The sequence below is a fragment of the Drosophila biarmipes genome, chromosome X, assembly GCF_025231255.1.
Source record: "Drosophila biarmipes strain raj3 chromosome X, RU_DBia_V1.1, whole genome shotgun sequence".
Lineage (NCBI taxonomy): Eukaryota > Metazoa > Arthropoda > Insecta > Diptera > Drosophilidae > Drosophila > Drosophila biarmipes.
Genome location: NC_066611.1, coordinates 24818983 through 24846975, shown reverse-complemented (window position 1 = coordinate 24846975; position 27993 = coordinate 24818983). Strand labels below are relative to the sequence as shown.

At 49.2% G+C, this 27993-nt stretch overlaps 5 protein-coding genes across 5 annotated transcripts; 2 read left to right on the top strand and 3 right to left on the bottom strand.

The window, feature by feature from the left end:
- Positions 1-296: 296 nt before the first annotated feature.
- Positions 297-4640, bottom strand: LOC108027588 (NEDD8 ultimate buster 1). The gene is made up of 5 exons (XM_017099105.3): positions 4377-4640; positions 4166-4313; positions 2642-3097; positions 1768-2565; positions 297-1654 (listed from the first exon to the last, which is right to left on the bottom strand). The coding sequence occupies exons 2-5, from the start codon at positions 4283-4285 to the stop codon at positions 1187-1189; spliced, it is 1842 nt and encodes a 613-aa protein (XP_016954594.1). The 5' UTR covers positions 4286-4313; positions 4377-4640; the 3' UTR covers positions 297-1186.
- Positions 4641-5291: 651 nt separating this feature from the next.
- On the top strand, positions 5292-10786 carry LOC108027622 (uncharacterized). The gene is made up of 6 exons (XM_017099144.3): positions 5292-5840; positions 6187-6438; positions 6749-8328; positions 8396-8931; positions 8993-9250; positions 9329-10786. Exons 1-6 carry the CDS (start codon positions 5522-5524, stop codon positions 10386-10388), a joined length of 4005 nt encoding a protein of 1334 aa, XP_016954633.1. The 5' UTR covers positions 5292-5521; the 3' UTR covers positions 10389-10786.
- Positions 10787-10944: 158 nt separating this feature from the next.
- LOC108027494 (uncharacterized) lies at positions 10945-13255 on the bottom strand. The gene is given in 4 exon segments (XM_017098938.3): positions 10945-11651; positions 11846-12495; positions 12809-13176; positions 13178-13255. Coding segments are annotated over 4 exon segments (1803 nt in total).
- Positions 13256-13723: 468 nt separating this feature from the next.
- On the bottom strand, positions 13724-21488 carry LOC108027486 (uncharacterized). Its single transcript, XM_044093502.2, has 5 exons — positions 20782-21488; positions 16963-17138; positions 15806-15904; positions 14046-14186; positions 13724-13983 (listed from the first exon to the last, which is right to left on the bottom strand). The coding sequence occupies exons 1-5, from the start codon at positions 21486-21488 to the stop codon at positions 13733-13735; spliced, it is 1374 nt and encodes a 457-aa protein (XP_043949437.1). The 3' UTR covers positions 13724-13732.
- LOC127010821 (uncharacterized) lies at positions 18365-19964 on the top strand. Its single transcript, XM_050885971.1, has 3 exons — positions 18365-18531; positions 18589-19438; positions 19614-19964. The coding sequence occupies exons 1-3, from the start codon at positions 18468-18470 to the stop codon at positions 19810-19812; spliced, it is 1113 nt and encodes a 370-aa protein (XP_050741928.1). The 5' UTR covers positions 18365-18467; the 3' UTR covers positions 19813-19964.
- Positions 21489-27993: the final 6505 nt, after the last annotated feature.

Genomic DNA, 27993 nt, shown 5'->3' with positions numbered 1-27993 from the left:
GCTGCCACGTGTTAGCGCAGCACCCCACGTCACCTCCCACTTACGGCACGAATGCGACCCCCTGCAATAGAGAAGGGTTAATGGGGAGGTGGGCGGTTCAAGTGTCTCACGCTTAGCTCAACCTCCACTTAGCTGCTTTCCGATCGAGCAGCGCTCGGGCCCTTGACTTCGCTTTCCACCACCCCTCCGCTTGCTATTTGAATACACTTTTTATATCGGAAATTACTTGATGAAAAGTAAATGCAATTGGCTTATATATTATACTTAAGCGGTAGAATTGCTTATGCAAAGGGAACTTTTATCAAAATGAAATCGGGCTTTATTCATGAACATCGATGTTTACTTATATCACATATCTGAAAAGTATAAAGTATTTGAGCGAACGACCTGTTTACATCTGATTTTTTCACTTCAAATAGAAATATCTAAATACAACTTCCCCCCTTTGATTTTCCCTTTCACACTTGAATAACTTTATATAAAAATGGAAAAAATAGAAACAAATAAAAACGTAAACAAAACCAAAATTCCAATTTACTGCACGGGTTATAAAAATCCCCATTGAAAACCCGTATAAAACAGTATGTCAACTTTAGGGCTAAAATGATTTTTGGGTAATAGGGTGCCGCTTCCTTTGGTCTTCAAGCCGTGGCTCTTAGTTCTATAAAAATATTTAACAAAATGGCTTTGCGAAGCTGATTGTTTCCATAGAAGACCGGGTGAATTGCGTTCAATTCGTTGAGGAGATGAGCTTAGTGGGCGGCGCCCTTTGGCCCCGACAAGGTCACGACTGGAGCCAATCAAGCGCCGCCGTTCGAGCCGGGGTCGAGAGTCAAGCGACAAAAAATAAAAATAAAAATAAGTAACTGCCAGAGGCGCTAACAAGTTTCAGGTGGCTCAGAAAGGTAGATTCTGCCGCCGGTCCGGCGTAATTACATTTCGCAGTTGTCAATAGAAGGGGCAGGCATGTACTTATAAATCTTTATATGTTACTATTTGCCGAGTTGGACAAACAACGGCCAGGAGGGGGTGGCGGGGGGTGGCGGGAGCCGACTGAATGCCACTTAAGTGCCATTATAAGACTGCGATTTGCAATATAAACAAGTCATGATTACAGTTATGTCCACAACCGGTTTTCGTTTTCCTATTTTCTGTCGGCATATTGCAAAGATAAGGCTAGTGCATCTTACTGCTGCAACAAATTGAGATATTCATGCAGGACCTTCTCCTCCTGGACCAAAGGCAAGTCCAGGTAGTCCATGTCGTTCTGACTGATGTCGGCGTTGAAGCGCTCGTACGCCTTGTAGGTCTCTATCTCAGAGCGCGCGTGCTTCAGAACCGCCTCGATGAGAGGCGACGGTGGAGCAGTGGGGGCACGTGAGGTGGAGGGACCATCCCAATTCTGACCCTCGATTCCGGCCATACGGCTAACGCGCTCCAGAGTCTCCTTCAGCTCATCCTCACTCTGGAAGGCGCGCAGCAGGCTTTCGATGGCCCGCTCAATGTTATTCGATGCGTTCTCGAGGGCCACGCGCGAGTTGTCCTCCTTGAAGCCCAGCTGGAGGAGCTGGTTGAGCTTGTCCTGGTCGCTGGGGACCCGATTTCGGGGCAAGGCAGCACGCAGCACGTCGGCCTCAGTCTGCAGCAGTTCCAACTGAAAAAATAATATTTCTTCAAGGTTTAATGAATAGGAAATTGTCCTAAAAATGTTTTCAATAATTTTTATTATTTTCAAAGCAGTTGTTCAACTTTATATTATTAACTCACCGCTTTTGGTAGATCATTTTTGCAGCGCTGCAAGGCGACGGTAGCTAGTCCGCCATCGAATCCCATTTCGGTTAGGGTGCACACGCTGCGGGGATTCACCCACTCGCTATCATTGGCATTGGATCGCATCAGGCGGCGCTGCAGAGCACGCTCAGCCTTGGACTGCTTGCGGGCATCCTTGAGCTGCCGACGACGCTCCTGGATGAACTGCACAGCCAGCTCAATTTTGTTTACGCCCGAACAGGAACGCAGGGCCAGCCGCGCCTCGGCGGGCTCGAACCCCATCTCGACGAGGAGAGCCAGTTGATCGCCGTTGATCTTGAGCTCCCTCAACAGGGAATTGGCCGCTTCGAAGCGCTCGAAGGCCTCATCGCGTCGATTCTGGTGGAACATCACCACGCCCTGGAGCAGCTGCAGTCGCATTATCAAAGCCCTTTCCGGGCAGGCCTTGCCTTTCATGGAGTACAGTCGCTCGAAATTCTCGCCATAGCTGCGACGGAAATTGCGGCCGCAGATGGCCAGCCGACGGTCGGCATCCGGCAGTTGGGTCACGTTCTTTAGGCAGAGATAGCACCAAACTATGTCCAGGTTGAGCAAGGCATAGTTGTCGACCGACTCGAGGAACTGCGAGTCGCAGGTGGCGAAAGACTGGTCGGCCTCCAAGAGCAGGAGCAGAGCCTCCTCGTAATCCTCGCGAAGCATTGCAGCATGGGCCTTCTCGCTGAATCCCAGGCCGATGAGCAGGGCGCGGTTCTCGGCCGGTGGCAGAAAGACGGGACTGCCGTTCTGGTCCTCCATCTAGAGAAAGTAGACAAGTACTTTTAAAGTTAGCCCTTCATATGAGCAATATTTCAGAATTTCAGAATTAACTGACCTCAATGAGACGGTTCTGGGAGGACACCACTGCCTGGACATCGGCCTTGATGCGATTGATCCGCTCGTACAGGGCTTCGCCGCTATTATCTCCATCGCCCACGATCACAATCAGCTGCTGGTTGTTCCTCAGCAGCTGATCAGCCAAGGAGGCATTGCTGGACACCACTCTTCCGGCGGCGATGCACTTCACATGCTCGGCATTCGGCAGCTGGAGCTTCTCGGCTATGGCCGCCTGCAGGTCGGAGCCCAGGGCGTTGAGGTCGCACTTGATGTCCACCATGGTGGCGCCGCTGTGCTTGTCAATGCGGCGAACCTTGAACGTGGCCACTCCGGTGGAGCTGTACTCCCGGCGAGCGGCCAGCTTGCGGAGCGCGTTCTCCTGCAGCTCCGTCAGGATAAACTTGCAGCGACACATCTCGAAGCCCATGATGTTGGAGTACTCCTTGGCCAGGTTCTGCAATAGGTAGTTACTAATTAATACATGTTGTGTAAGCCACTTTTACGTAAGCAACTACACTATTTATATTTTATAATATATTATACTATTCAAACCATATTACTACATTGTAAAAAATAAAATTTTTATTGAAGTCTTACAATTTCTTCTCCTCGCAATCCCAAGGTATTACTTCATCCACTTGCTCTAAAGAATTTGCGGTTCGAGTTTTACTAAGTTACTTTTACGATGCATCCATCAATCTTAAAATATAAAACATGTTCCACTTACGATCTACTCTCGGAATTGTCGATCAATCATCGCCCTTCCATTCGCTTACTCCTTTGGATTTTTACTTCTTATTTTGTTTAATCTTCTCAATCTCTTAACTTATTTCTTGTGCGCTGCATAATAAATGTTGTGGGAGTTTTTCAGGAACTCCGCAAAAAACTAACACTTCTGAACTCGTTTCCATCATTTTATCCTTTCCATTTAGTCGGTTTTGATTAGCATAGTACGATACTCTTAAAGGCTATTAGTTGTATCAACATAGGTCTAAGAGTGCTCTGTAAGAACCAAGCACACGAACCTAGTGGAAGTTTAACTGGTCAGATCTTTCCGGTTTCTGGTCCTCGTCCTTCCGCGTTTCGCAATCGTATCGTATGTACAGTGTATGTTTTGTGTTTTTCGGGTCGAGTTTGGGAAATCATATCGAAAATACATTGGCAAAACCCTAGGCCTAGAAATATACATACTAACATGCGGAAGAGATAAGCGAGTCAGTCGATTAAAATTGGTTAATGGGACGGGACAACCTCTTTCCCTGAATGAATCTACGGATACATAGTTTCTCTTGCCGTGGAGAATTCGCGGTCATAATTCATATTTCGCTCTATTTGCGAAGTTAAATTAAACAGTATTGTGTAAACAAATGTAAGATGATATATCATTACTATGACATATGGATATTTTACAACTTCTGGGGTAGTAATTTCACCACAAGTCTGACACCTGAGCTGTGAAGTTCGGCTGCAGCTAGTGATCTGTGAGCCCAGAAGGCATATATCCTTTAGCGGATTACGTTACCTCCAGGGCGCCCTCTACGCTGCCAAGATCCTCGGAGTAGTACGGCTCCTCCCACAGCTTGACGCCCTCGGACTGGAGGCGTGCCCGAACCTGGATGAATATGTTGTCGAGGTGCGACATTTCTGGGAGTGCGGCCGAACGGATGATTCTGCATTCAGAGAGGGGGGTGTCAGTGCCTGGACCACGTCACAAAGAAAGTCATAATATTTACCGAGAGACGTGATGTTATGGTTCTTCCTCTTACTGCGCGCACATGTGTTCCTGCCCGCAACAACAAAGAAAGCTGCGCAGTCAGCAGCGACTTCCTTGTGCTTTCACTGGCGTTGTGTTGAGGAGGTGCAAAATAACAACAGAAGCTGATCGAAAAACTGTGCGAACAAAAACTATACGAAACGAAAGCACGAACGCAAATTAAAGGAACTTTAGAACGCAAATAAAAGATGTGTTTATTATTTTGCAGTTAACCAGTGTGACCGCGGTGTCGTCGATAAATAATACCGTCCGCTCCTAGAAATTATACCAACTATATACCAAATCATTGTTATGGATAGTTTCCATCGACAGCTATCGGTTTGAGGAACAGGATTCAAGAACAAAACGTTCTTAAATTAATACATTTCTTAGAAAAGGCTTTCCCCTTTAGTGTTTGTCCACGTGTCTTCTATATGTTTCCTTTTATTACATTTTTGAAATTCCCTCTGCCGCGCGCCACTGTTTCATCGCAGAGTTTGGTATGGCTTTATTGAAACTATCGATTCTAAACGAATTTAATTTCAAGAACAAAACGTTCTTAAATTAATACATTTCTTAGAAAAGGCTTTAGTGTTTGTCCACGTGTCTTCTATATGCTTCCTTTTATTATATTTCTTAAATTCCCTCTGCCGCGCGCCACTGTTTCATCGCAGTTAGAGTTTGGTATGGCTTTATTGAAACTATCGATTGTAAACGAATTTAAATTTAAATTCAAATTTGGTATGGTATATAAAAAGGGTTTTGTATCAGAAATAATTCAGTTTTATATAAGTTTGAACTTTTAATAAAGCAGACTGCATTTGTTATGTTTTCAAAGAAACAAAATAACAAGTCCTTTTTAATATTTTTATATTTCATTACAGGTGACGTCGGACCAACCCCTGGTAGGCCGGTTCGATCCGACCCCCTCCCTATCCATCCATTTTCCAGGCGCCGGGGCATGCCACGTCGCACCTGTCACATTTCGCCGGTGGTGGTGAGTGTGTCTCGCGCTTGCCTCACCTGGAAATTTCAGTCACTCGCACACGGCGAAGGAACGCGCGCCGGTGAAAGAACCTATCCACATACATACATATATACTGCTTATCCTGAGCCGATCCTCCGATGAAGACCCGCCAGCTGCCGGCGACCACGACGACGGCCTCGTTCCGGGCCAAGCAGCGGGATGTGGCCGGGAGGCTGGGCGGGATCGGGCTGCCCTGCGAGCGGGAGCGGAAGCACGAGGCCGCCAAGCAGGAGCGGGAGGAGCAGCAGAAGCGGGAGCGAGCCCTGGCGGCGGTGGCGGCGGCGGCGCAGCGGGTGCGCCAGCACAATCGCAGGATGGAAGCCATCGAGGGGAACTTCGCGAAGAACAGGAGGATGCCGCTCACCAAGGGGATTTCCAGGGCGGCGGGACTGGGAGGCGGACCAAATGTCCCAGGAGGTGGGCTTAAATCTTAAAACCAAGTATTTTGAGCTACACTGAAAGAGTATTTGCCCCACACTTAGGAATTATCGAGTCAACTCTGATCATCTCTGAAACATTAAATAATACTCTTTTAAGAAAAAGGTTTTTACAATTTGAATTAAATTGAAAAAGCTATTCAGATTCCTATTTGAAGCATTAAAGAAACCACTAATTATTTCAGCACCAACTATAACTAGTTGTGAAAATAATATTTTTACCTGAGCTTAAAAAGAGTACAGCATATCATGTTATTATAATATGTGCTGTATTCAACAGCGTCATAAATTCCCAATTAACAATAACTTTATGCCTCGATCACTAGGAACAGTAGGAAAACGGACGGAGAGAGTGGGCCAAGTTTCAGCTCCTGCAAATCAGAACCAGAAGGACGAACCGGACGAGTATGACATCAAGGCCGATCGCCTGAGGCAGCAGCTGGAGGAGCTGGCCGGCCTGTCCGAGCAGGAGTTCGAGGTGAAGTTCCGCCAGTGGCTGGACCAGGAGGGGATTGCCCGGGAGATGCACTCGCACCTCCGTGTGGAGCTCATCCACTGCTTCAACAACACGGCTCTCGGTAAGTTAAGCTAGGTTTAAGATACACTTTAAGAAAAGTATGCATATCATTGTAGGCTAGGATATGTTTTAGAGTACTAGCTCACATCTTTGAAGGACTCTTCCATTAAAATCCATGGTACTTTAAAGTATTATATAATATATATGTAATTCTTTGAATATTTATCGCTATTTGCCAATACTTTTACTGATCCTAGTGATATATGGTTTTGTTTACTGGGTATGTTTACTTATCGTCATGATCTATGGGTCTTCATCTTACAGTACTTCCCATACTTACAGTAGTAATATAGTATCCCATTTTCTTCCAGGTCAGCTCCTGAGCAAGGCCGCCGGAGTGCAGATGGCCCACTCGCACTCGCTGCTCCTCTCGCCGCTGGCGGTGATCCTGCACACCCTGGTGGCTGAGTTCCTGCACTCCCAGAACTGCCACTTCAGCCTGTCAGTCTTCTGCAGCGAGACCCCGCATCGCCACAGCCTGCCCGACTTCCGCAGGCGTCCGGAGTTCCGGTTCCGCGAGGAGGAACTGCAGCCAGTGCTGAGCGCCGTGTTGGGCGGCGAGGAGGCGCCACCGGATGCGGAACTCACCCAGATAGCCTGGGCCCACTACGAGGAGGACCTGGCTGGCCAGACGCAGTGCCTGCTGATGGCCCTAATGCGATCCCTGGTGGAGATCAGGAGGCCTGTTCAGCAGGAGAAGGAGAAGGAGGAGCCGCAGCCTGTACCCGTTTCCGTGCAGGATTCCGGATGCCAAACGGAGCCTTCCGCCTGCCTGGAGGCCCGTCCCGGGGTGGACACCTCAAATCTTTACCAGGCGGAGGAGAACGAGCTGATCCTCGGCGCCGACGGACGCAGTGTCTTCGTGGGCGGCCGCGTCTCCCAGTCGCTGCACACCGTGGAGCAGCAGATGCACCAGTTGATGAAGAACATTCGCCAGGTGGCCAAGACCTGTGCTCCGCCCGTCGAGGTGTTGCCCACGGCCAGGCTAGAGGAACTGCTGAGGAGGGAGCTGCGCGAAAGGGAGCGCCTCCTCAAGGCCGGCATTGGCTTCGATCCCGCCAAGACGGCGATCAAACTGGCCGTGCCCTCGGAGAGGGTGCAGCCGGTGGCCAGTGCAAGGAACCCGGAGGATGAGGTGGTCCAGTCCGAGGTGGGGCCCATTCGCCTGCCCGTCCTGGAGGTGGCCCTGCCCCGACTGCCCTACCTCCAGGAGGAGCAGTTGGCCAGCCTGGCCGTGATCCGGCAGTCCGTCGAGAAGGCCCAGAGAAAGTCCCGCCAGCCGCAGGGCAGGATGTACGTGTCCATGGAGCGCATGGAGACCCTCATGCGCGACGTCTGCCTCTGCGTCCAGCTGCTGGGCAACCTGCTTAACCTCTGCATGGAGCAGGAGCACGCCGTGGGCATGCACAAGGGCTTCAAGGCGGGCTATCGCGAGGGATTCGGCCACGGGCACTACATGGGTTGCCAGGAGGGCCAGAAGCAGGAGCAGTTCGACCAGCGGAAGAGGGACAGGGAGAGGCCACCGCCGCCCGTAATGCGCGACGCCGCCGTCCAGGTGGAGGCCACGCCACCCGCCGTCGCCAGCAGGGGAACCCAAACCTCTAGGAGATCGACGCAGCAGGGATATGCCCACACCCAGACGAGCAGGAGACACCTCAGGGACGCCTCCAATCAGGCCAGTCTGCAGCCGGAGTCGTCGCATAAGGCCTACGAAGAGTGGATCCACGAAATGCTGCACACCTCCAATGGCCAGGTGTTCCTCGAACGGGTCGAGCTCTCCCTGGCCAAGGCCCTGGAGCTGCAGAAGGCGCGGCTGGACGAGCTCTTCCAGGTGAAGCTGCGCCACCAGGCCGAGATGCTCCGACTGAGCAGGCGGCAGAACTCCTGGCGGGTGAGACTCTCCACGTACCTATAAAAACGAATCATTTATTAACACCCAATGTGAATATCCCATCCAGACGCTGTGCAAACGAGTGGAGGAGGACTCGCAATCGTCGGCGGAGGCGCGGGAGCTGGTGCAGAAGATATTTCGGCTGCTGGAGCACTACGAGGCGCACCACCAGCTGCTGGCGGAGAAGATCCAGGAGACGGAGCTCGCGGCGGAGCAGGCGGCTCGCTTCCTGCCCCTGTGGACGGAGGGAGATGGCGATGCCGACGCCGCCTCCAGAAACTGGAACTCCGCGGCGTCCATCACGCCCTCTTCGCCCGCCAGTGGAGTGCCCGACACGGCTCCTCCGGCAAAGAAAGTTGGCTTTCAATTCCTGGCACTAGGTCCGCCAGGTGCAATTCCAGTTACAGGCGCCCTTGTGTCCGTAACTCCTCGACTCTCGGTCCATTTTGCAGCGGATCCTGTCCAGCCTCCTGCGGCAGTCATCAAGACCAAAGCGTCTGGGCCACCGGGTAACATTCCCGCAGACTCCAGCTGTGATCCTCCAAACCCCAGCGATACTAAACGTTCTAGTTCCCGAAAGAATTCATCTGAAAACATACTCAAGTGAGTAACCTAATTACCGATACCTTCTAGTCCCCATTCGATAACCATCTATGGGTTCCAGAGACCCTGCTACGCCGAGAGCCCCTGCTCCTCCACCAGTGCCTGCTCCTCGGGATCGTCCAACGCCTGTGGTCAGTGCTGTGCCCTCCACAGCATCCACCTCCAGACCTCCTCCTGCTCCAGCTCCTCCGAAGCCCTCAATGCACTCCGTGGCCACCAACACGACGGCTCCACAGCCACTGAAATTGGCACCACTGAAGCAGTCTTCTCAAAAATCCCCGAAAGGCCCGAGCTTCGAGGAGGCTCTTCAAAGTGCCAAGTATGTTTTCTTTTGTCGCCCTTTCCAACTGCGTCGATCCTTACATTTCTCCTGTTTTTCGGGTCAATCCCCATATAGAAACCGCATGCTGCAGCTAGAACAGGAGAGCGATCTGCTGGAACAGAGCTTCCGCACCTACCTGGAGAAGGCCAAGGCCAAGACACCTGGCCAGAAATCCACGGAAGATCCGCCGAAGCTTCGAAGGATGCGCTCCAGTTGCCTGCGCGAACGGGAGCAGATGAGCCGCACCCTGGATGGCTTTCGGGACTGGCATCGGCGCATGCGCAAGGAAGATGCAGCCAGTCTGGCCCAGCTGGATGAGCTGCAGCAGCAGCGTGTTGTACCGGCCTCCATGTTGGACTCCAAGGTCTCCTCGCCGCTGTGGCTGTCGGAGCTGGAGGAGGGTCACGAGCAGGACAGCTATCCCTTCACGAACGCCATCTCCGAGGCGAGGAGCAAGCTGCTCGGCAGGCTAATCCCGGGTGGAAGGGAGGCGGGGGACTGGCCGGAGCCGCCCGATGTCCCGCATCCTGTCAAGGCGCCGGAGCTGAACCGCCTGCTAACCGATATCACACCCGAACTCACTCGCAGCAGCAGCAATGGCGAGATGACCCTGCTCCTCCAGCGGGCCAAGGAGGCCCTGGGGCTGCAGACGCCACATCCGCTCCTGGACAGCAGCAGCAGCAGCAGTGGCAGTGGCAGCACCACCCTGGGGTTGCAATCCTTGGGGGCCGGCAAGGCGCCGAGTACGAAGCTCCAGCAGTCCATGGCCAAGATGCAGCTGCTCTTTGGCGGCGTGGATGCGGTGAAACCCGCCGCTACCCCCATCCCGCCCATACGAGCAGGCCGGCCTGTGAGTGCACCCACCGCGGGATCGGGAGCGGAGGGCCTGCCGCTTCCGCAACGCCCTCACACGGCGCCCACTCTTCACTCGATTAGCGAACAGGCTGAGCCACCCATTCTCCAGCTGGATGACTCCACGTCCAGCTCCTCGCAGAGCACCTTGCCCGGAAGAACGGCGGGCGAGGCTTTTGAGGAGCTGGTCGCCAGCGCAGTGGTTGGTGGCCAGCGCCGGAGCGCGGAGTCCAGCCAGGAAGCCTCCTACAGCCAGGCCTTCTGGAAGCGCATGAACCTGTGAGACATTCGAGGGAGAGTCTGGTAGATTTGTTGAAGGAACACTCGCTTAAATATAGAATATACATAAAAGGATGTGTGCGCCTCCAGAAGTCCGTGCTTTCCGGTCGAGTGCGCACCTTAAAAGTAGCACTTGTTGTGATTTATGATTTGTTGGTGATCCAAACTAGCTCGATGCCTTCTTACAAGAGTGTCCTGCTAAAAGGTGGCCCCAATCGATTAAAACTCCTTCGGTTTGTCGGGCCAAAAGTGTGCGCATTTATTAATTTTAAAGACCTATATCCGAATTAACCACGCCTAACTCCTGTGTATATTTTTGATAAATTTAAAGTGGCCAAAATTGTGCGCTGACAATACCAATTTGTTCAGGCCTGTTGAGACCACCTATGATTTGCTTGTGTATATTTTTTAAATAGTATTATTTTCTGTTGCAATAGACATATATATACTTTCTGTCACCTTACTTCCGAAAAAAATTGCAGCTCTTGGTTGGCGTATGACTTACTTCCGAAAAATCTAGCTCTTTGGTTTCTCTTTGGCTACGAGTGCGTAGTGGTAGATTACACGGCGGTGCCGTTGACGAGGTCGTAGGGATCCCTGTTCTGGCCCAAGCCGAAGAGGCTGGCATGGGAGCGCCGACGATCCCGCTCGATCTCGTCGAGGTCGAAGGCGTCGCTCACGAAGCTGGACCGCCGCTGCTGGTCGTCGAATGCGTAGCCGCGCTGGAACTTCGGAGGGCCGGAAACGGGGACGGACCCTGGTCCGCCTGGCCCACCAGTTCCCGCCGCCGGAGCTGGGTATATCGGCTGCGGGTGCTGCTGGTAGCCGTTCGCGTAGTTCGACGGAGACGAGGGGATCGCCGTGGGCCACTGCACCTGGCCCTTCGACGGAGCCACCTGGGGCAGGGTCAAGGTGGAGGACACGAAGAGGTTCTGGCGCTGCAGCTGCTGGAGTGGGTGCGGCTGCTGCTGGGGCTGCTGATTGAGCATCAGCTGGGAGAACCGCTGCTGACTGGCGCCCAGGGAAAAGCCCTGGGAGGCCAGCGAGTCGGACGACTGCCGCAGGAAGCAGCGCGGCAGGGTGCGACTCTGGCCGAGATCGGCCGGCGGGAGCAGGGGCATGCGCAGCCCCATCCCCGGATAGCCCCCCGCCGCCGGGTAGCCGGAGTCCGTGTGCAGCGACAGGTTGGAGTTCAGCCTGCGCAGCGGCTGGCCCAAGGAGTCCACGCACATGGACGTGCGACGCGGCACCACCAGCTGGGCGTGATCTGCAAGAAGCCGTACAATGGTTAGTCCGGGCTCTCGACTCCTCCATTATACAAGGAAGATAAAAACATCACATTCTAGGGTATATATATCTAAAGAAAGTGATAAAAAATTCATTAACTTTGAGGAACTTATTTTAAGGACCTATCGAAACTGAAAAGACTAAAATAAATTCCAGGTTGGAGTTGTCCCTCACCTCCCACCACATAGAGATGGTCCTCCTCGCCGCGGTTGAACTGCCGGAAACCGTGGTCATCCCCGTCGGCATCATCGTCGTCATCGCGATCGGGGGCCCCCGGAGCCTGCTCCCGCTTGGCTCCCCCCTGCTCCGCCGGCAGCTCCTCCTCCTCCGCCTCCTCGCCGCCACTGATGTAGTATATGTTCTTGGGCTTGCTGCGCATGCCGGCCCGTCGGCAGAACTCCTGGAAGAGCTCGTCCTTGGTCTTCCGCAATCCCCGTTTCAGGCCGCACAGCCGCGACTGGTCCTCCAATTGGGTCTGCGAGGATGGCGGCTTGTGGGAGGACGCGACGGAGATCTTCGTGTGCGTGTTGGTGGCCATGTTCCGCTGCTGCTTGCGCTTCATTTGGGCGGAGGGCGGTGCCGGAGCCGGGCATATATCCGTGGCGGTTGACACGGATCGCGTCAGGGGAAACTCCTGGGGCAGGTCGGCGAAGAGGGGAGGAGCGGGCAGGGGCTCGGGATCGTGATCGGGCGGAGGAGCGGGCAGGGGCAGGGGGACATGGGTGGAGGACACCGACGCCTCCGTGCAGAGCTCGTTCAGCGATTTGGCGAAACTGCGCGAGTGCAGGTTGCACTTGGACACCGCCGGCTTTTCGAAGTAGAAACTAAGGTGTGGGTGTGTAAGATATATATTTTTTATCTAGAATCAATGAATATTTAAATGGAATAAAGAAGGCTAGTTTGAAGGAGAATAAAATAGAATCCTGGCTGGCAAGGTTTTAAGCTATAATAATTTTGATGTTGTATGCCTCCAGCTTCATTCCATATTTGGCAAAAAAAGAACATTATTAAAATTAAAATTTTAATTTGCGCTAAAAACAAATCATATACGAGTCATGCCGCTTAATGGCTCTAAAAACTAAAAGGTGTGAAATCGAAACTAAACCAAATCACTTGAAAACCCCTTTGATTGCTTACCGCCTCTCCAAGTCGTTGTGAAGATAGAGATTCAAGTTGGATCCAGCGTTTGGGTGCTTGCGACATGCGCCCGGAAGTGTTTGCGTCTGTCCAGGATGACCCGCGAGGACACCGCGGCCAGCATCGTGGACCTGGTGGAGGCGGGCGTTGGCGCCGCTCCTCAGGATTCCGTGTGGCGGCTGCTGACCCTGGCCCTGGGCCTGGTGACCCTGCTGACCCGCTCCGCTGGTTCCCTCCTGGCAGGCGGTGCTGATGCCGCCGGGCTGCTTGTACCGCTTGTAGGAATCGCTCAAGGGATGCTGGCCCTCCTTGAACTTGGCCTGGATGTTGGCCACACTGAAGCAGGGCAGGCGCTGTTTTGTGTGGAAAATGGAGCAGATGGAATTTTCAAAGAGCGCAGCATGAGATGCAGCCAGTCCCGAAGGACTCATCCGGCGACGCTTGCATTTAAGCTGAAAGGTTTCCGCAGTCGACGGTGGAATTGCGAGTCAAGAGGTTGCCAATGCGCCAGGGGGTTTGGGGATGCACTTACAAAAGGATGGGGGATATAGAACATCAAGCAGGCCCAATCATTGGGAAAAAATACTCATATAAAGGATACTCAAAGGAAAATCATTTTTAAGATATTTTGTTCAAACATTCAAATAATGTACCGTCAATTAAATTCTAAATCGTCAAACCACCAACTAAATATATAAAATCCATAAAACCATTTTACACATTTTTGTGTAGCAGAATGAATATGAATCACAAACAAAACATATTATGAAACAGTTTAAGTAATAATAGTACTGCAAGTACTGGCAAATCATTGAGAAATGTGGTTCGAGGCACCTACCATAGGTATAGGAAAATTCTACGAATGTTATGCAAGTATTTTCCAATAACATTATGGCACGGTACTGGTCACCTTCGAAAGGTATCTTATACAGACTCGGGACTTTTGGAATTACTCACGCTGTAGTAGCTGACCTCCTGCAGGTTGATGAAGAGGAAGATGTTGAGGACGCCCACGAACTCCGTGATGATGAAGCCAAAGACGAAGAGGAAGAAGCTCTGGCCATAGGAGACCTTGATGAGGGCGGGCTGGAGGGTGGAGCGGGGTCTCAGCTTCGAGCCGATTTCCGCCTTTAGTATGGATATGTAGGCAATCAGGCCGATCAGCATGACGAGACCTGGATCGAAGCACAAGTAAGAGATTACGTCCCCTCGGCCCAAACTCGAACCCACAACCCACCGCTGACAATGAAGAGAATTCCGGCGCTGAAATAATACAGATTGTTCTGATGCGAGCACGTGGGGATCAGGAAGACTATGAAGCTGATAACCAGGAACACACCGGCAGCCAGGAAAATAGGGCACGACTTGGTGACGGTATCTGCAAAAGGAAATGGTTAATTGGTAGTGAAACTACTCTGTCCATCGGCGTTTGTGCAACACAACAAAGTATTGCCCCCCTGTTTTCCATTTCTGTGCGGGGACCTTTAGTAAAAGTACCCTTCCTTCGCCTAGTCCAGTATTTCCGACTTTTCGGCCTTGTTCTCCTCACTTTTTCCCCGCTTTGAGCAGTCAGCGGGTGACAAATCATCCTGCGGCTAAGCAAAAACACGTCGAAAAATAGAAAGGACCTGGGCAATAAAAATCCCACCCAAAGCAACTCGCTTCTGGCCGACCTCCTAATAGTTTTATTTTCGGAATTGTCACCCGCGGCCAGCTTGAAATTAGTTTTTGAGCGCCAGAACAAAACAAAATTAGTGCCAATACTTCATATCGTTGGTCAGTTGTGTAAAAATGATGGAACTCCGACAGGCACAGGAGACTGGTACTTGCGGCTTGATTCGGACTTGGCCGCAGCTATGAAGTGTGGGCGAAAGCCCATAATAGATATTGAAAAAGTTCGCCAATGTCACTTGCCCCTCGCCCGGCAGGGCCACAAATCACAGGGCCCAGAGTGGGCCAACGGAGGCCAACGGAATTAATTAAAATTCACCAACTAAAGTTGTATTATGTGCAAGTGCGTTGGTGGGCCAACAAACAGCAATAAATCAATTTCAATTTGGCCCAGTCATCCGGGGGATGAAAGGTGAAAGGGGGCCGGGGAGGGAGAGGCATTCACCTGTTTAAATGCCAAAAGCCAGTTGAGCCCATTAAGGCTTAGTGGAATCCTAAAACGCGACTGAGATGAATTCAACTGCAATTGCACACGAAGGAAAGTGCTGTTTCTGCCGGTGTAGCTAACTGCGAGTCGTTTGCCATCAGCATTTTGTTCTCCATGGAGCACACTCTCCTCAGATGGAATACTCACTAAAGCAAACTAATATCTCCGAATCTTTGAGGTCATTAGCCTATTTCTTGGCGGTCTATCGTCATTGCTAGAACGCAGCTCCTCCGAATTTTCTACCCGTCGAGCAGAACAAATTACTGTTGGCGATCTTTATTGGCCTTTTGTTACCCTAACATACAATGCTGGTAAATCCTTTACCTCAATTGATCGAGATAATGACAGCGATTCAGTAAATGCTTAACCCAAATTGTTAATTACAGTTTTCTTACTGGCAAACTCTATAAGGATGGCACATCACCATTCCTAGGCGGAATAAATTGGCACTACTATAAAATCGATTATACGACCTCATTTAGCTTTGTTGAAATGATGATCAGGCCTTAAAACGTATCAGCTAAGGAGGTAAATATAATCTACACCGTCTTAGAACAACCAAAACGTAAAAAACATTAAATGTCAGAAATAGGAAAGGAAAAATAAATAATATTATGTTGTAGTACTTGATGAGTGGAATTTCTATCGCATTCAACTAAATTTGTGATTGGTTTACAGTCTAATATACATATAATATATATTTCGATTCGACACGCAACTTTAGTTACCTAACATTCTCCGTATATTATCTTCTTATATATTGAACATTACAAATATAAAATGCATTATTTTACATGAATATAAATGAACTATTATATAATAAAAATCCATGTACTTACAGGGTATTGCTGCTGTTGAGTCGTGTGGATCCGGTTGATAGCCCTCGTTGGAAAAGTAGTCGATCTTAACGCAGTTGTACGAGGAGTCAGCATCTTGGCCTATAAATAAACAATGGGCTCCCTTACTTAATAGTAAATGGTTTGTTGGTACTCCCAAAATCAGGCAGAAACATATTCCCTTCATGGAAAAGTAATAGTGTGTTATTGTTTTGTCAAAGCTACCTTATTCGGCTTGTGAATTGGCCGAGGGTTGCCAATCACTTTGAACTTAGTAGGCTGCATTTTCGGCAGTTATACAACACTGTTTTAATGTCACCTATGGGTGCACGTGTCCTACAACTGAGAATACAACAGCACACCGAAAAAATGACTATCCAAATCAGGACGATGCGCAGCTCCGGCGTGCAGTGGTCCCAGATGCCCCCGAGGGCATTAACGAGCACCTGGCGATCTTCAACAACGCCTACCTCCAGGAGCAGCAGTACCGTTCCAAGCCCGTCCTTTTTCACCCCCTTCAAAATCAAATATTTGAATGCGGATTATCAGGGAATTGAAATACAAACTCTTAGAGGTATCCCACGCAATATTGATGAGCAGTTTTGTGTCACCAATCCGAAACCCATTGGACATACGAAAAAACCACACATGAAAATAGGTAAAAGTTTTGACCCTCTTGATTATTAGAGAATCGAAAACAAACTCATAGACGTATCTGCAATAATTCATACGTTTTTAGATAGCATAAAATGTCACGCATGACAACCAAACACCCAAGAGTTGGCTTATGAGAACAAACAGTTAAAGGGACAACTGTCAGTGAGGAGCCATAATTGAGTGACTGACTGAACGGCTGATTGATTGATTGACTAGCCGACGGACTGCAATTTAATTTGGTCAAATCCGGAGCAGAACCCTCGGGCTGATGTCGCCACCGTAGTTATTAAAACCGCAAAATCCCAGGCAATGCGCACGCGTCGTTGTCCTCGGTCGGTAGGTCGGTAGGTCGGTAGGACGGTAGGAAAAAGGGACAGGACGCCACAGGACAACACAGCACACCACAGCACACCAGCTCATAAAAATGCTCAGGACACATCTGTGTCCTTTGTCGGTGGTGGCAGCGCTGGAAAGGAAAAGGAATGCGGTGTTGCAACACTCACCTGGCAGGCTGGTGCACAATATCCACAGACTGGACTTGGTGCACTTGGTGATGTAGGCGCCATCGTCCATGGCTTTGAAGTTGGCCGTTCCATTGTAGTTGGCATTGGGCAGCTTCTCCTCCGTGAAGAGCCACTGGGGACCGGCCAGGGCGGCGATGACAATGGCCACCGATATGCTGCAGAAAACGAGCGGAGGCCGAATCAGACACTTGCCGAAATGTAAAGCGTGTTTCAAATATGAGATCACCCAGTCGTTACAAAAATTACTCATTTCATTGGAAAATCTAAGGAATTAAATATCAATAGTTAGGTATATTTCCATACCCGTTACTCGTAGAGTAGGGTGTACTAGATTCGCCGGAGAGTACGTAACAGGCAGAAGGAAGCGTTTCCGACCCCATAAATTATACATACTCTTGATCAGGACCACTAGCCGAGTCGATCTAGCCATGTCCGTCTGTCCGTATGCTTCCTGGAGCTGATGTCTTCGATTTTTTAATTTCCAATCATTTTAGTTTAATGTTTTTCATAATGCATTTTTATACAAGCTTAAGGGTTTTAGACCCAGTTTGGCTGATTTAAAGCCTACTTCTTCAACAATTTTTTCTAGTGCTGTTTGAGAGCAGAGAAAGTTGCATTCTCCAAATCAAAATCGATGTGGGTGGTGGGTGGGGGGGTTTTAGAGTGTAATCAAGGGAAATGCCTGTCCCAGGCTCTCCGGGCCTTCCAAGTATTGGGTTGAGGCTGCTGATTAAAAAATACTTCGGCCTGCTTTGGGGTTGGGGGAGGGGACGAGGGGATTGCCGAAAACGAGGCCAAAACTCCACAAAAACCAGAAGGTTAATGTGCACCACGCCTCCCATCCACCCACTCACACACGTTCGCAGTGATATGCAAATAAATGTCGCCACCCGAAAAAGAGAAGCGCACAAATAAAATTGTTGGCGCTGAAAAATGTGCGAAAAAGAAGCGTGGGAAAGGCGAATAAAAAGGTCAAAGGGCGTGGGACTTTTTATTTTAGAGGGATCGTCACCTCGTGGCCCAGGTATTCGTGAATACATTCATGAGTGCACTCGAACGCCAATATTTGCCCGATTCGGCAACGAGTGTACTCGCAAGCGCAGAGATGGATTCTATGTGTTGTCATAGTACTCAATATTGTTTTTAAAAATTGCCAATTGATTTATAAAACGAACAATGGACGCTCAGCACAATCCAATCCAATCCAATAAGGCCATACTATTGTGGCCCTCAAAGAGGGCTTTATGTATAATTTCGGTTTCAAAGCAGCTTTCTTGGCTATGCCTTATTTTTGGTATTATTTGGGCCGTCAGAATATGTTTTGCAACACTAAAGCAAATAAGTAGGACCCTTTCCGTCACAGAGGGCCCTGACAGTTCAATGACGTTTGATATTCCCTAGCTTCCCGCTTCAGTTCCGTTTTGGTTTTTGTTTGCATGTGGTGACTTTGTGTTTTGAAAATATACATTTGACTAGTCCGTACGATGCGCAGCCTGTTTTCGAATCGGTACAACAATAAGCGCCGCGACTTTTACGAACGTTACGAAGGTGAGTCTTTCCGTAGATAAGCTTTACGCCGTGTAAGCAGTTTTCCTGCTCTTTCAGCGGCCAGAGCGCTCCATCCCAGCCTGCCCCCGTACGAGAGGCCGGTGGAGCCCGCCGAGCTGCAGGTCTTCAATCCGAACAGCTCTCGACGACGCTATCTGTCCTACCGACAGGTGGCCAGGCTGACGCGGGAGCAGCTGGACAACGACACCTGGCTGTCCAGCAGCCGCCTGCCCATCGTGGTGCGCCGCGCCATCGAGGGCAGGCACCACAAGCTCCTGATGCCCCGCTACAATCCGGACAAGGCCACCCACGAGTTTAGCCACAACGGCAGAGCGCGACGTGGTCGACCTCCAACGGCCGCCACCGTGGCCAGACTCGCGTCGGACTTTGCCGTCCAAGTCGGCGGTCTTCGCCCTGCGGCGCCCGCTGGCGATGACAGTTCGTCTCCGTCGGAGGGGGAAGACGAGGAAGAGGAGACCGAAGTGGAGGAGTCCTCCAAGGAGTCGGAGGACGCGGATAGTGAGGGGCTTAAGCCGAAAGCAAGGCCCCAGAAGAGTTCGACGAAGAAGTCCAAAAACCAGAGCCAGAGCACTGACCTGAACGCCAACCAGGACATTAACCAGGGCGTTAGCCAGAGCACTAGCCAGAATATAACCCAGATCGATGGCCAGAACATGAAGCAGGTCGATAGCCAGATCACAGACCAGCACCCTAGCCACAACGTCGGCCAGAACCTTGACCAAAATTGTAAACCAAGTTCGCCTCACGTCCAACTGCGCAGCCAGTCGCAGGCTGTTTGTCGCTATTCCGACGAGGACGAGGACTACAACCCACTCGACATGGGCCCGATTGAGCCGTCGCTCCGCTCCTTTATCTGCCAGAGCTGCAAGCAGAACTTTGCACTGCGGTGAGTTTTTTAGTTAAATAATGAGGCCTGCCAGAGCCGCACAAGAGTTTTCCTGTGCAGCAAAATGTTGCCTCGGATAAGATCGAATTACTTAGGAAAATTCGTATATTAGATTGCACATTTCCTTGCCATTTTCCACTATTGGTAAAAATTACGGATGATTTTTTCGTTTTAGCCGCTCTCTGTACAAGCACCAGCGCGAGGCCGGGCACCACACCTGGTCACACAGGTGCGCGCAGTGTGGCCAGGTCTTCCGCACAGCGGGCTTTAAACGCATGCACTCCGCCAGAGCCTGCGAGCGCAATCTGGCGAAGCTCAGAGCCTCGCAAGCGAGTGAAGTCAAGCAACTCGGGCGAAGAACAATGCCAGAATGAATCTGCCCACCGCTCCCACTTTCACTGCCACCCCGTTACACCGCGAAAAAGCACTGTGATAGAACACGAAGTGTAATGCCTTGAAGATAGTACCTACTTTTAAAAGAAGATCGTGGCTTAAAATATGGAAATAGATTAATGGATGAAAACAAAATAAATGGGTTTTAATTTTGTTCTTCTGAGGATTAAATGGTCAGGTGGGTTTCACGTACGCTGTTTTCCCTGTGCACTCCGTGCGAAATAGTTTGCGAACAAATTAAGCCCACTTTGCAGTGATTTGTGTCGCTAACACAATTATTTGTCAAGCAACAAGGATGAAGGAGGCGCCTGGGTGTCTGGATGTCCTGACGTCCCGGCTGCTCCTGTGACAAGGACGAGCTGCCATTTCCAGCTGCGGAGCACGTGAACCCCGCTTCCTCAGTTTCCTTAAAAATAAACGGAACGGGCGGAAATTGTGTGTGCGTCTTGTGCAGGAATTCAAGCTGCTGGCACTCAGCTGCTGTCTCGCCACCGGTTTAAGGGATTCGACTATTTAGTTCTTTGCCTACAGGAATTTCGAGCATTTGCCTTTGCTCGAGATCTGACAAGGGACTCTTTAAGGTCTCCTGCGAAAGTCACTCACAAAGTCCGCCCAAGCTGTGATTTACTCGAAACTCGGCAATAATAAATAATGAAATGCAAAAATTGTAAGAGCAATATACTTGTAAAGTGAATGGAAATATTCAATACGCGAGCACATATCCCTACAAAATTGGGAATATAATAAGGAAAGATTTAAGAATCTTAAAAAGTATATATTTTTGCAGTTTCTCCCCCAGTTGTGGCCATATGACACTCACTTACATTTCATCTGGCTGGGTATATCATGAAAAGCATATACTACCATTTATTTTCGAGCTTATACATTTTGCCATTCGCCTTTTAAATTTTATATTATCAGAAAATGGTGCATCATGATCCCATACTAACCTGGCGGCAACAGGTGTGAGGAGCCACAGGTAACCTCCGTGGACAGTGGTCATGTTGCTGAGACCACCCTGCGGATCGGGAGCACCAGCACCCCCACTGGCCAGGCGAGGTTGCTGCTGTCGCTGGACATGTTGCTGCTGCTTCTGCTGTTGCACCTCCTTGGCTGGCTGCTGGCGACTCAAGGAGACCACCTGTCGCTGCTGCTGCTGCTGCTGCTGCTGGCGATGTTGCTGCTGTCGCTGGCTGCTGCTGTTGTGGGTCCTGTTGGAATTGCCCGTGCTGCTGATGTTGTTCAAGTGCAGATCACTGAAGCTGCCGGCCAGGGAGCTAAAGCCCGTGGCTGGTATGCTGCCGGAGATGGTGTTGATCAGGCCAGTTGGCTGGTGTTGCTGCGGTGCAAATCGCTGGCCCCGCGGCAGTGTTGCGTAGGGGGAGTGGTGCAGGTGCTGCTGCTGCTGCCGCTGCTGTTGGTGGTGCAGCAACAGTTGCTGCTGCTGCTGCTGCTGCTGCTGCTGCTGCTGCTGCTGCGAGGGCTGACTGTGCTCGATGGACGCACTGGTGGTCAGCTGGTGGATGGCCAGCGGCTGCCTCTCGATCGTGCTGCAGTTGGCATTCGCTGGCCGGGCGTTGTTGTAGGGATTCTCGCTGTTGATGCTGTGCGTAGAGGCCACGCGAAACACATTGGGCACCGAAGGATAGTCTCTCATTTTTCGTTGCAAATGTTTAACTATCTCCACCAAACCGAAACCAAGGGGCAACACAAAAAAAAGGAGAAAAAACAGACGAAACTCAACTCAGTCCAGCACTTTGAAAGCGCGCCAAAGAGCGGATTTGTTCTGTTGCTGGCTGGCACGTCCGCTGCGCTGAGGAACTTTCACTCGACTAAGGGAAGCGCTGGTCCTGGCCACAGGACCCAGCTCGGCCGTGTAAACGACCGACAGCCGACAGCCGAAACGAGTGACTTCGGCTGCTCCGGATGATGATGTTGCTGCCGTGCTGCTGCTGCTGCTGCTGCTGGTGCTCACTTGCGATTATAAAACACAGCAGCCATATTTTATCTCCGCTTTTGATGGTCTCCCTTCCAGCAGCAATCCTCGCCTGATGGCCAGCGCCAATCCTTGATTCGCAGCTTTCCTTGGCAGACCTAAATTTAGCGGCTATGACCAATGGTAAATTAACTCCCACACTTGCACGGCCGGAAAATCCAGGATCTCGAGAGTCAGCCTGCGAGTTCAGATCGCATCAGTTATTCGGAATGTGAACATTACAAACTGCATGTGGCCGAATCAAATGCACTGAAGGTAAATTAAATTGGGAATTAATGTGCCGCGGGATGAAAACAGTTTAGTAAGCCCTTAGTCCTTGGCTGACACTCCTCTGGAAAATAGTACTGGAGCACTTGAGAGTAACTTTAAAATAAGAAATACTGGGTTTTGTTAGTGGAAAACGCTTTGAGTTTCCTCGCTGTGTAGCCCAACGGCCAGCAGGAGTAGCAATAGCAACAACCAGCAGACGTTTGCAACTTCCGTTGTTAGCTAAAAGTGACTTCCGGTCGCTCGGGGATCCCCACTGTCTGTCTGTGTGCGTGCCAGGGTGTGTGGCGATGTCCCACATACATACGTGTGCAGATGCAGACTTGGGGCATGGGATATGGGATATGGGATATGGGATATGGGATATGGCTATCCCAGCTGTTGTTGCTGTTGCACTCGCCTGCAAATCTAAGCATTTATTGCAGCCCCAGCCCGCTCCGCTGCAGCTCTCTTTTATTTAATTGAATTCCCACATGTGATTGAGGTGAGTTCGTGCCATGATTGTGCCACATTAAAAGGGTATGGCCAACAAAGCCCCACCCACCAGTCACGCCCGCCCCCAGCCGAAAATACTCAGCCCACTCCTACTTACACTCCGTTTTTGCCCCAGAGCACCTTGTTAAGTGCACCTTGTGAAAGTGTGGAATTGCTGAGTGCAGGCACAAGAGCAGTTCGGAACAAAAGCCGGAGATTAAGCGGCAAATCCACACTGAAAGGAAACAGAAGCGGTAAGTTGATAACTTGGAAAACCATTGGTTTCCTAATTTGAAATCCCTCACAGAGGAGTCTTTAAGTGTTCAGCAACATAACTTGGAAGCCACGTTTATTTACTGCACTATTTACTCAAAAGCTACAGAGCTTTCATTAAAAAAGGTGCGCGAAATTATGCCCCTACATATTTCGGGTCTGAAATTCAGACACCTTTTAGGAGTTTTAAAAACTCTAGTTTTAATCAAAGTTGTCAAAGGGCGTGCCAGGATATGTATATGGAATCCGAACTCTTGATTCCTTTTTTTACACAGCATACTTGGACACTTTGTCTACAATTTTATGTTAAATCCTTGAAGATCTTACGCATATTTTGCTGTGCACTCCTTTGCGGCAGCTTCCAGCTGTCGACCAAGTATTATCACGTATAGAGACATACCGAGGAAGGGTATTCATCAGAATTGGATTGGATATTAGAGCACATTTTGCACATGAGAGGCACGTGTAATCTAGTAAATGGAAGACAAAGGCTGCCGATTATTGCCGGCAGGAGACTATTTTTGGCCATAGGGCCCAAAAAGCCAAGGACAATGGCACATAGGCCACCTGCCAGGGACCCAAAAACCGCATCATATAGATTCGATCAGGAAAGTTCAGTGGTTCTAAGGCGGAATGGAAATTTCCGAGTATATAGGCACGAAGTTTGCTTGGGAAGAGTAAATGTCTTTTATCAAAAGCAAAACAATGAAAAGTATCCCATATCCCTCTTTTGGTAAGGCGAAGGAGCAAGGAGCAAGATGTATCTATAAGGACCAGCTCATAGTAATGAACTAATTACTCTAAGCGAAATAAAAAGAAGGGAAATGCAAGTTGGCTTTAAGCCTCTTTTAAAGTTAAATCAGTCTTCCGTGTTTTTAACTTCAAAAGGGGCTTACAAACTGGCAACTTTGAAGTGCACTTTTCTTTACACCGATCGGGGGAGTTCATTCAGTTGGTAAGCTCACCAAATAATGCTAGAGAACTAAGCTTGAGCGCGAACCCTTGATTAAATAAAACACTATTTGGCTTACGCAAACAGCCTTCAGTTTGCTCACCATTTTGTTTCGCAGGCAAACAAATTAATTAAACTCTTAATTAAATCTCGTTCTGGCAGCAAACAAAGATGTGCTAATTTAATGCCAACAAGTTGTTGGACGCGCCTTTAATTTGCCATAGAATTAAGCCCCTTCGCCCCCTGCCGCCTCTGTTCCAGCACTTAAATACATAGAGAGCAGAGTTTACAACTTTCGCAAAAGTTTTCATCTAAATGCACTGCAAATGCTGGCAACACTTTTCCCGCTTTCTTTATTTTCCCCTATTTTTTAGAGCACGGAGGACTAACAAAACGTTCGTTGCTTTTTGTTTGTGTTCTGCCTTTTGGCAGTTTACTTTGGCCTTTTTCACCAGTTTATTTTATTATTTTTTTTATTAATTTTTTTGTTATTTTTGAATAGCTTTTTGTTGCTGTTGCAACTGTCAAATGTTTGCCAATGCACACAGGCACAGGCGCGGCCGCGTTGTTAGTGTTGCTGCCAGTATGTAAATGCCAGCGTGCGTGTGAGTGAGGACTTTAAGGACGACCACCGTATGTGTGGGTTGCTAATTTTATGCAGTTGTATGCGTTATATCCCCGTTGTTTTCCTTCATTTTCCACCATTTTCCACGTTTTTACTGGCAAAAAGGGATATTTCATAGGTTAGCAAAGAAGTTCCAGAACATACTCCCATTTATCTCCTCGAAGCTGAGCATTTTTTAATTTCCCGATGAAATTAAAGCTCAATTAAAGCATTACCCATTTTATAACAATGAGCTGCTTGAATCTATTTTGCGGTCGACTTTAATAATTTAGTTTCCAGACTTGCTGGTGTTTCTAAGCTTCTTATGTGCGTTTGGTTATTATAAATCAAACACAATTCGGAAAGTATCAATTATTGTGTTGTAAGCCACTTGCTGCAGTTGCAATTCTAACGATTGCTGCTGCTGCAAATTGGTTAACTTGATATAGTTGCAGAAAACGAATGTGACTAAATGCCTGTAAAGTGTATTCAATGTTTGGAAATGCAACGTGTCTCGTGCTGCACCTATGACCCATGTGATCTGACCTATTATCGCTGGTGCTGCTGTTGCGGGGGCCTCGTGTTGCTAGTTGCCAGTTGCCAGTTGCCAGTTGCCAGTTGCAAGTCCGTGGGCTCAGCCCCTTGCCGACCCTTGCTGCGGTGGCCCTCTGTCTTGCGGCCAGAAAGACATTGTTTGCGAAAGCGTACCTCCAGTCCCATTTTGGCCAACATCAGCAGCTGACAAGGCCAAGGCGAAACTTTGTGCTCCCCATTATTGACTCCCGCAACAGGGCGGGCTTTCCTTCGGTCCGTGAGGCATAGGTTTTCCATTGACGCCTTAAAACTGTCCGCCTCTCGTGCTCTTCGCATTTCTCCCGACACTTTGCCAGCTTCGATTGGCTGCCGTTGCCACTGGCATTTCGGAAGTATTGATTAAATGCACCGAAGACCCAAAGATATCGGGCATAGTGACACACATATACCGCAGGGAGGGATTTGTTGCCGTCGTGCTGACTGATTAGCGCCTTTGCGATGTTGCTGTTGTCGCTGGTGCTGCTGCTGTGGCTGCTGTCGCCGCTGCTGTGGAAATTGATGAGCAATTAAGGTTATTGACCAACCGCTTGGCGAAGGGTTGCTGCCTGCCAGGGGTCGAGGCGCAACGCTTCGCTGCCTTCCCGACTGACCCAATCACATAAATACGAGTACATATAGTATGGCATGTGGCGAGGGTTACACTTTATTTTGGAAAGCAAGAACTAAATGTACTGGAGAGGATTATATTTTTAAAAAGTAAAATTAGTGCACTGACAACTAGTTTCTCACAGCGTTGAAGTAGAACAAAAACATTCAAAAATAATACTTGTATTAGAAAGGTTTAACTATTCAATTTCAGAACTAACGTTTATTTAGGCTTTTCCTTTACAAGCACCACACAAAAAGTACTTTTTAAAAAATGTAGATAGTTGAGTAAACAAAATTGATTTCAGCAGATGCTTTATCAGTATTTGTTCAGTACTTTTTAATTTACTTAAACGGTTAAAAAAATCAACTTTAAAACGCATATTAAGTGTAGGGAAAGTAGGGCTCTCATAGTATCTCAATTATATTTCAAAAGTTGTTGAGCAAACAACGCGATTTCGCTCGGTGCAAGCGTAGCAGCAGATCCATCGAAGCGACAACAATGCCGACAGCCAGCCCAGGAGCAGCCATAACCAGACCACTTGCTCATCCTGCGCCGGATGGGAAGCGTCAAACGGAAACGGAAGCAATTGACTGAGTGACAGGTCCTGCCCCACTCCGCCCCTGCTCCGCCCCTTCCCCGCCCCTCTCGGCCCGCCCCTGAAAACACCACCGACACCCTGATTAACATTAACTGATTTAAGGCGAACGACTAACCTAAATCCGCAGCAACTCAACTCCGGTGGCAACAGAGCCGCAACTTCAGGCGCAAGTGGAGCGGAAGGAGAATGTGGCCAGCAAACGAAATGAGCAAAGGACCTGCAATTAATTTTGCACATGCCGTTGCTGCTGCCATGAATTAAGTCAACAAAATTGAGCATTTAATTGTCGCTGCACAATCCAATAAAAAGGCACCTGCGGTCGTCAAAAGGAAGCGATTTATTTGATTTGCCCTTCGTTAAAAATATGGAAAAATCCAATTCCAGGGCAAATAGTGCGGGGCGGTGCAGAAATGAGTCAATATTGGCCCGACTTCAGGACTCAATCATTCTGCCGCATTTTCCATTAAACAAGACCGCAGCACATGCATGTGTCCAGGCCTCTCGCGATAAGCGAAAGCTCTCCACGACAAATTATTATGGTAGTAATTGAAGTTTAGATAACAATAATAATACCCACATCTTATAGCAATACGAGGCTAATGTGTACAACATTCTCTTTTTTTAAAAAAACGCGTATCCCCCATAGGGGGGTCGCACTGTGGTACTTACACACCCCAGGACACGTGACCAGGCTCTGAGTTAAAAATAAAGCATGGACCTGTTAATCTGGGATTGAGTCCACCTGTTTGTGGTCCCAATATACACTCGCGCGCACAGGACTTCGCTTTGAAGTCCCGCTTAGTTAATTAACCCTCGCCCCTAAGTATGCAACAGTTTTCCGCGCAGCCTGCATCTGACGACTTCTTGTCTGGAGTGATACGCGTAATTAAAGTCGCAGCGAAAACTCGTGGAACAGGCTCTTCTGCACCCACAGCAGTCGCCTTCAGGAGGTGGAAATCTGAGGCAAGCTGGGAGGGGTCGAAAGGTTGTGGCTCACAGTTTGAATACATGCATAAATACCTCGGGGAGCCCTTCGTGGCACTGAGAAAAATGTTGGTTATCCAAATGCATATGGTTAAAAAAAACTACATATTGGATTAAAAACATAAAAAAAAAAACAAAAAAGCAAACAAACAAAATTCTACGGGTAAATAAAATGTATTTAAATCAAAACTTTGGGCATTGAACATACCAGTTATGGTAAGTTAGTAATAATTATAATTAATTAAGATTAGCTCAGATAAGTAATTTACCACGCGTTATTTCTAATGTATTACAGAGAAGAGTTTTATTTAAGAACTTAAGAGGCTGCAAATACTTAAAAAGTTAAGACAAATATAAGTATAGTAAACACTAAGACTGGCATGTTAATTTAAGACTTAGAACGTTGGTCCAATGGTATTTCAAACTAAATGGGCTACTCTCTCCTACTTTTCCTCGGAGTGATAGTAAACGAACCCGTTGGCTCGCACACAGTAGAAAAAACCGCATCAAATATTAAAAATGTCGTTTGGCCAACTTTGCGAGAGTTTTGGCCTGGCCCGCGGCTGGCGAGCTGGCGAGCTGGCCAACTGGACACTGTCCTTGCTGCTGGCCAAAAGTTGGGTCCGGATCTGCGGCCACTAGCATGCATTAGTTGCAGTCGCTTCGCCAACTGTTAAGCACCCAAGGCTGAAGCTTAATATTCCGAATGCTCAGAGCCCGGGAAACCTTGGTGGTCCTGATGGTCGGCCATCCCTACAACGGAGCGCCTAATTAACTTCATTTGTGCCCTTTCGTTTCTCACGATGCAGTGCTCCGTCGAGTACAAATGCA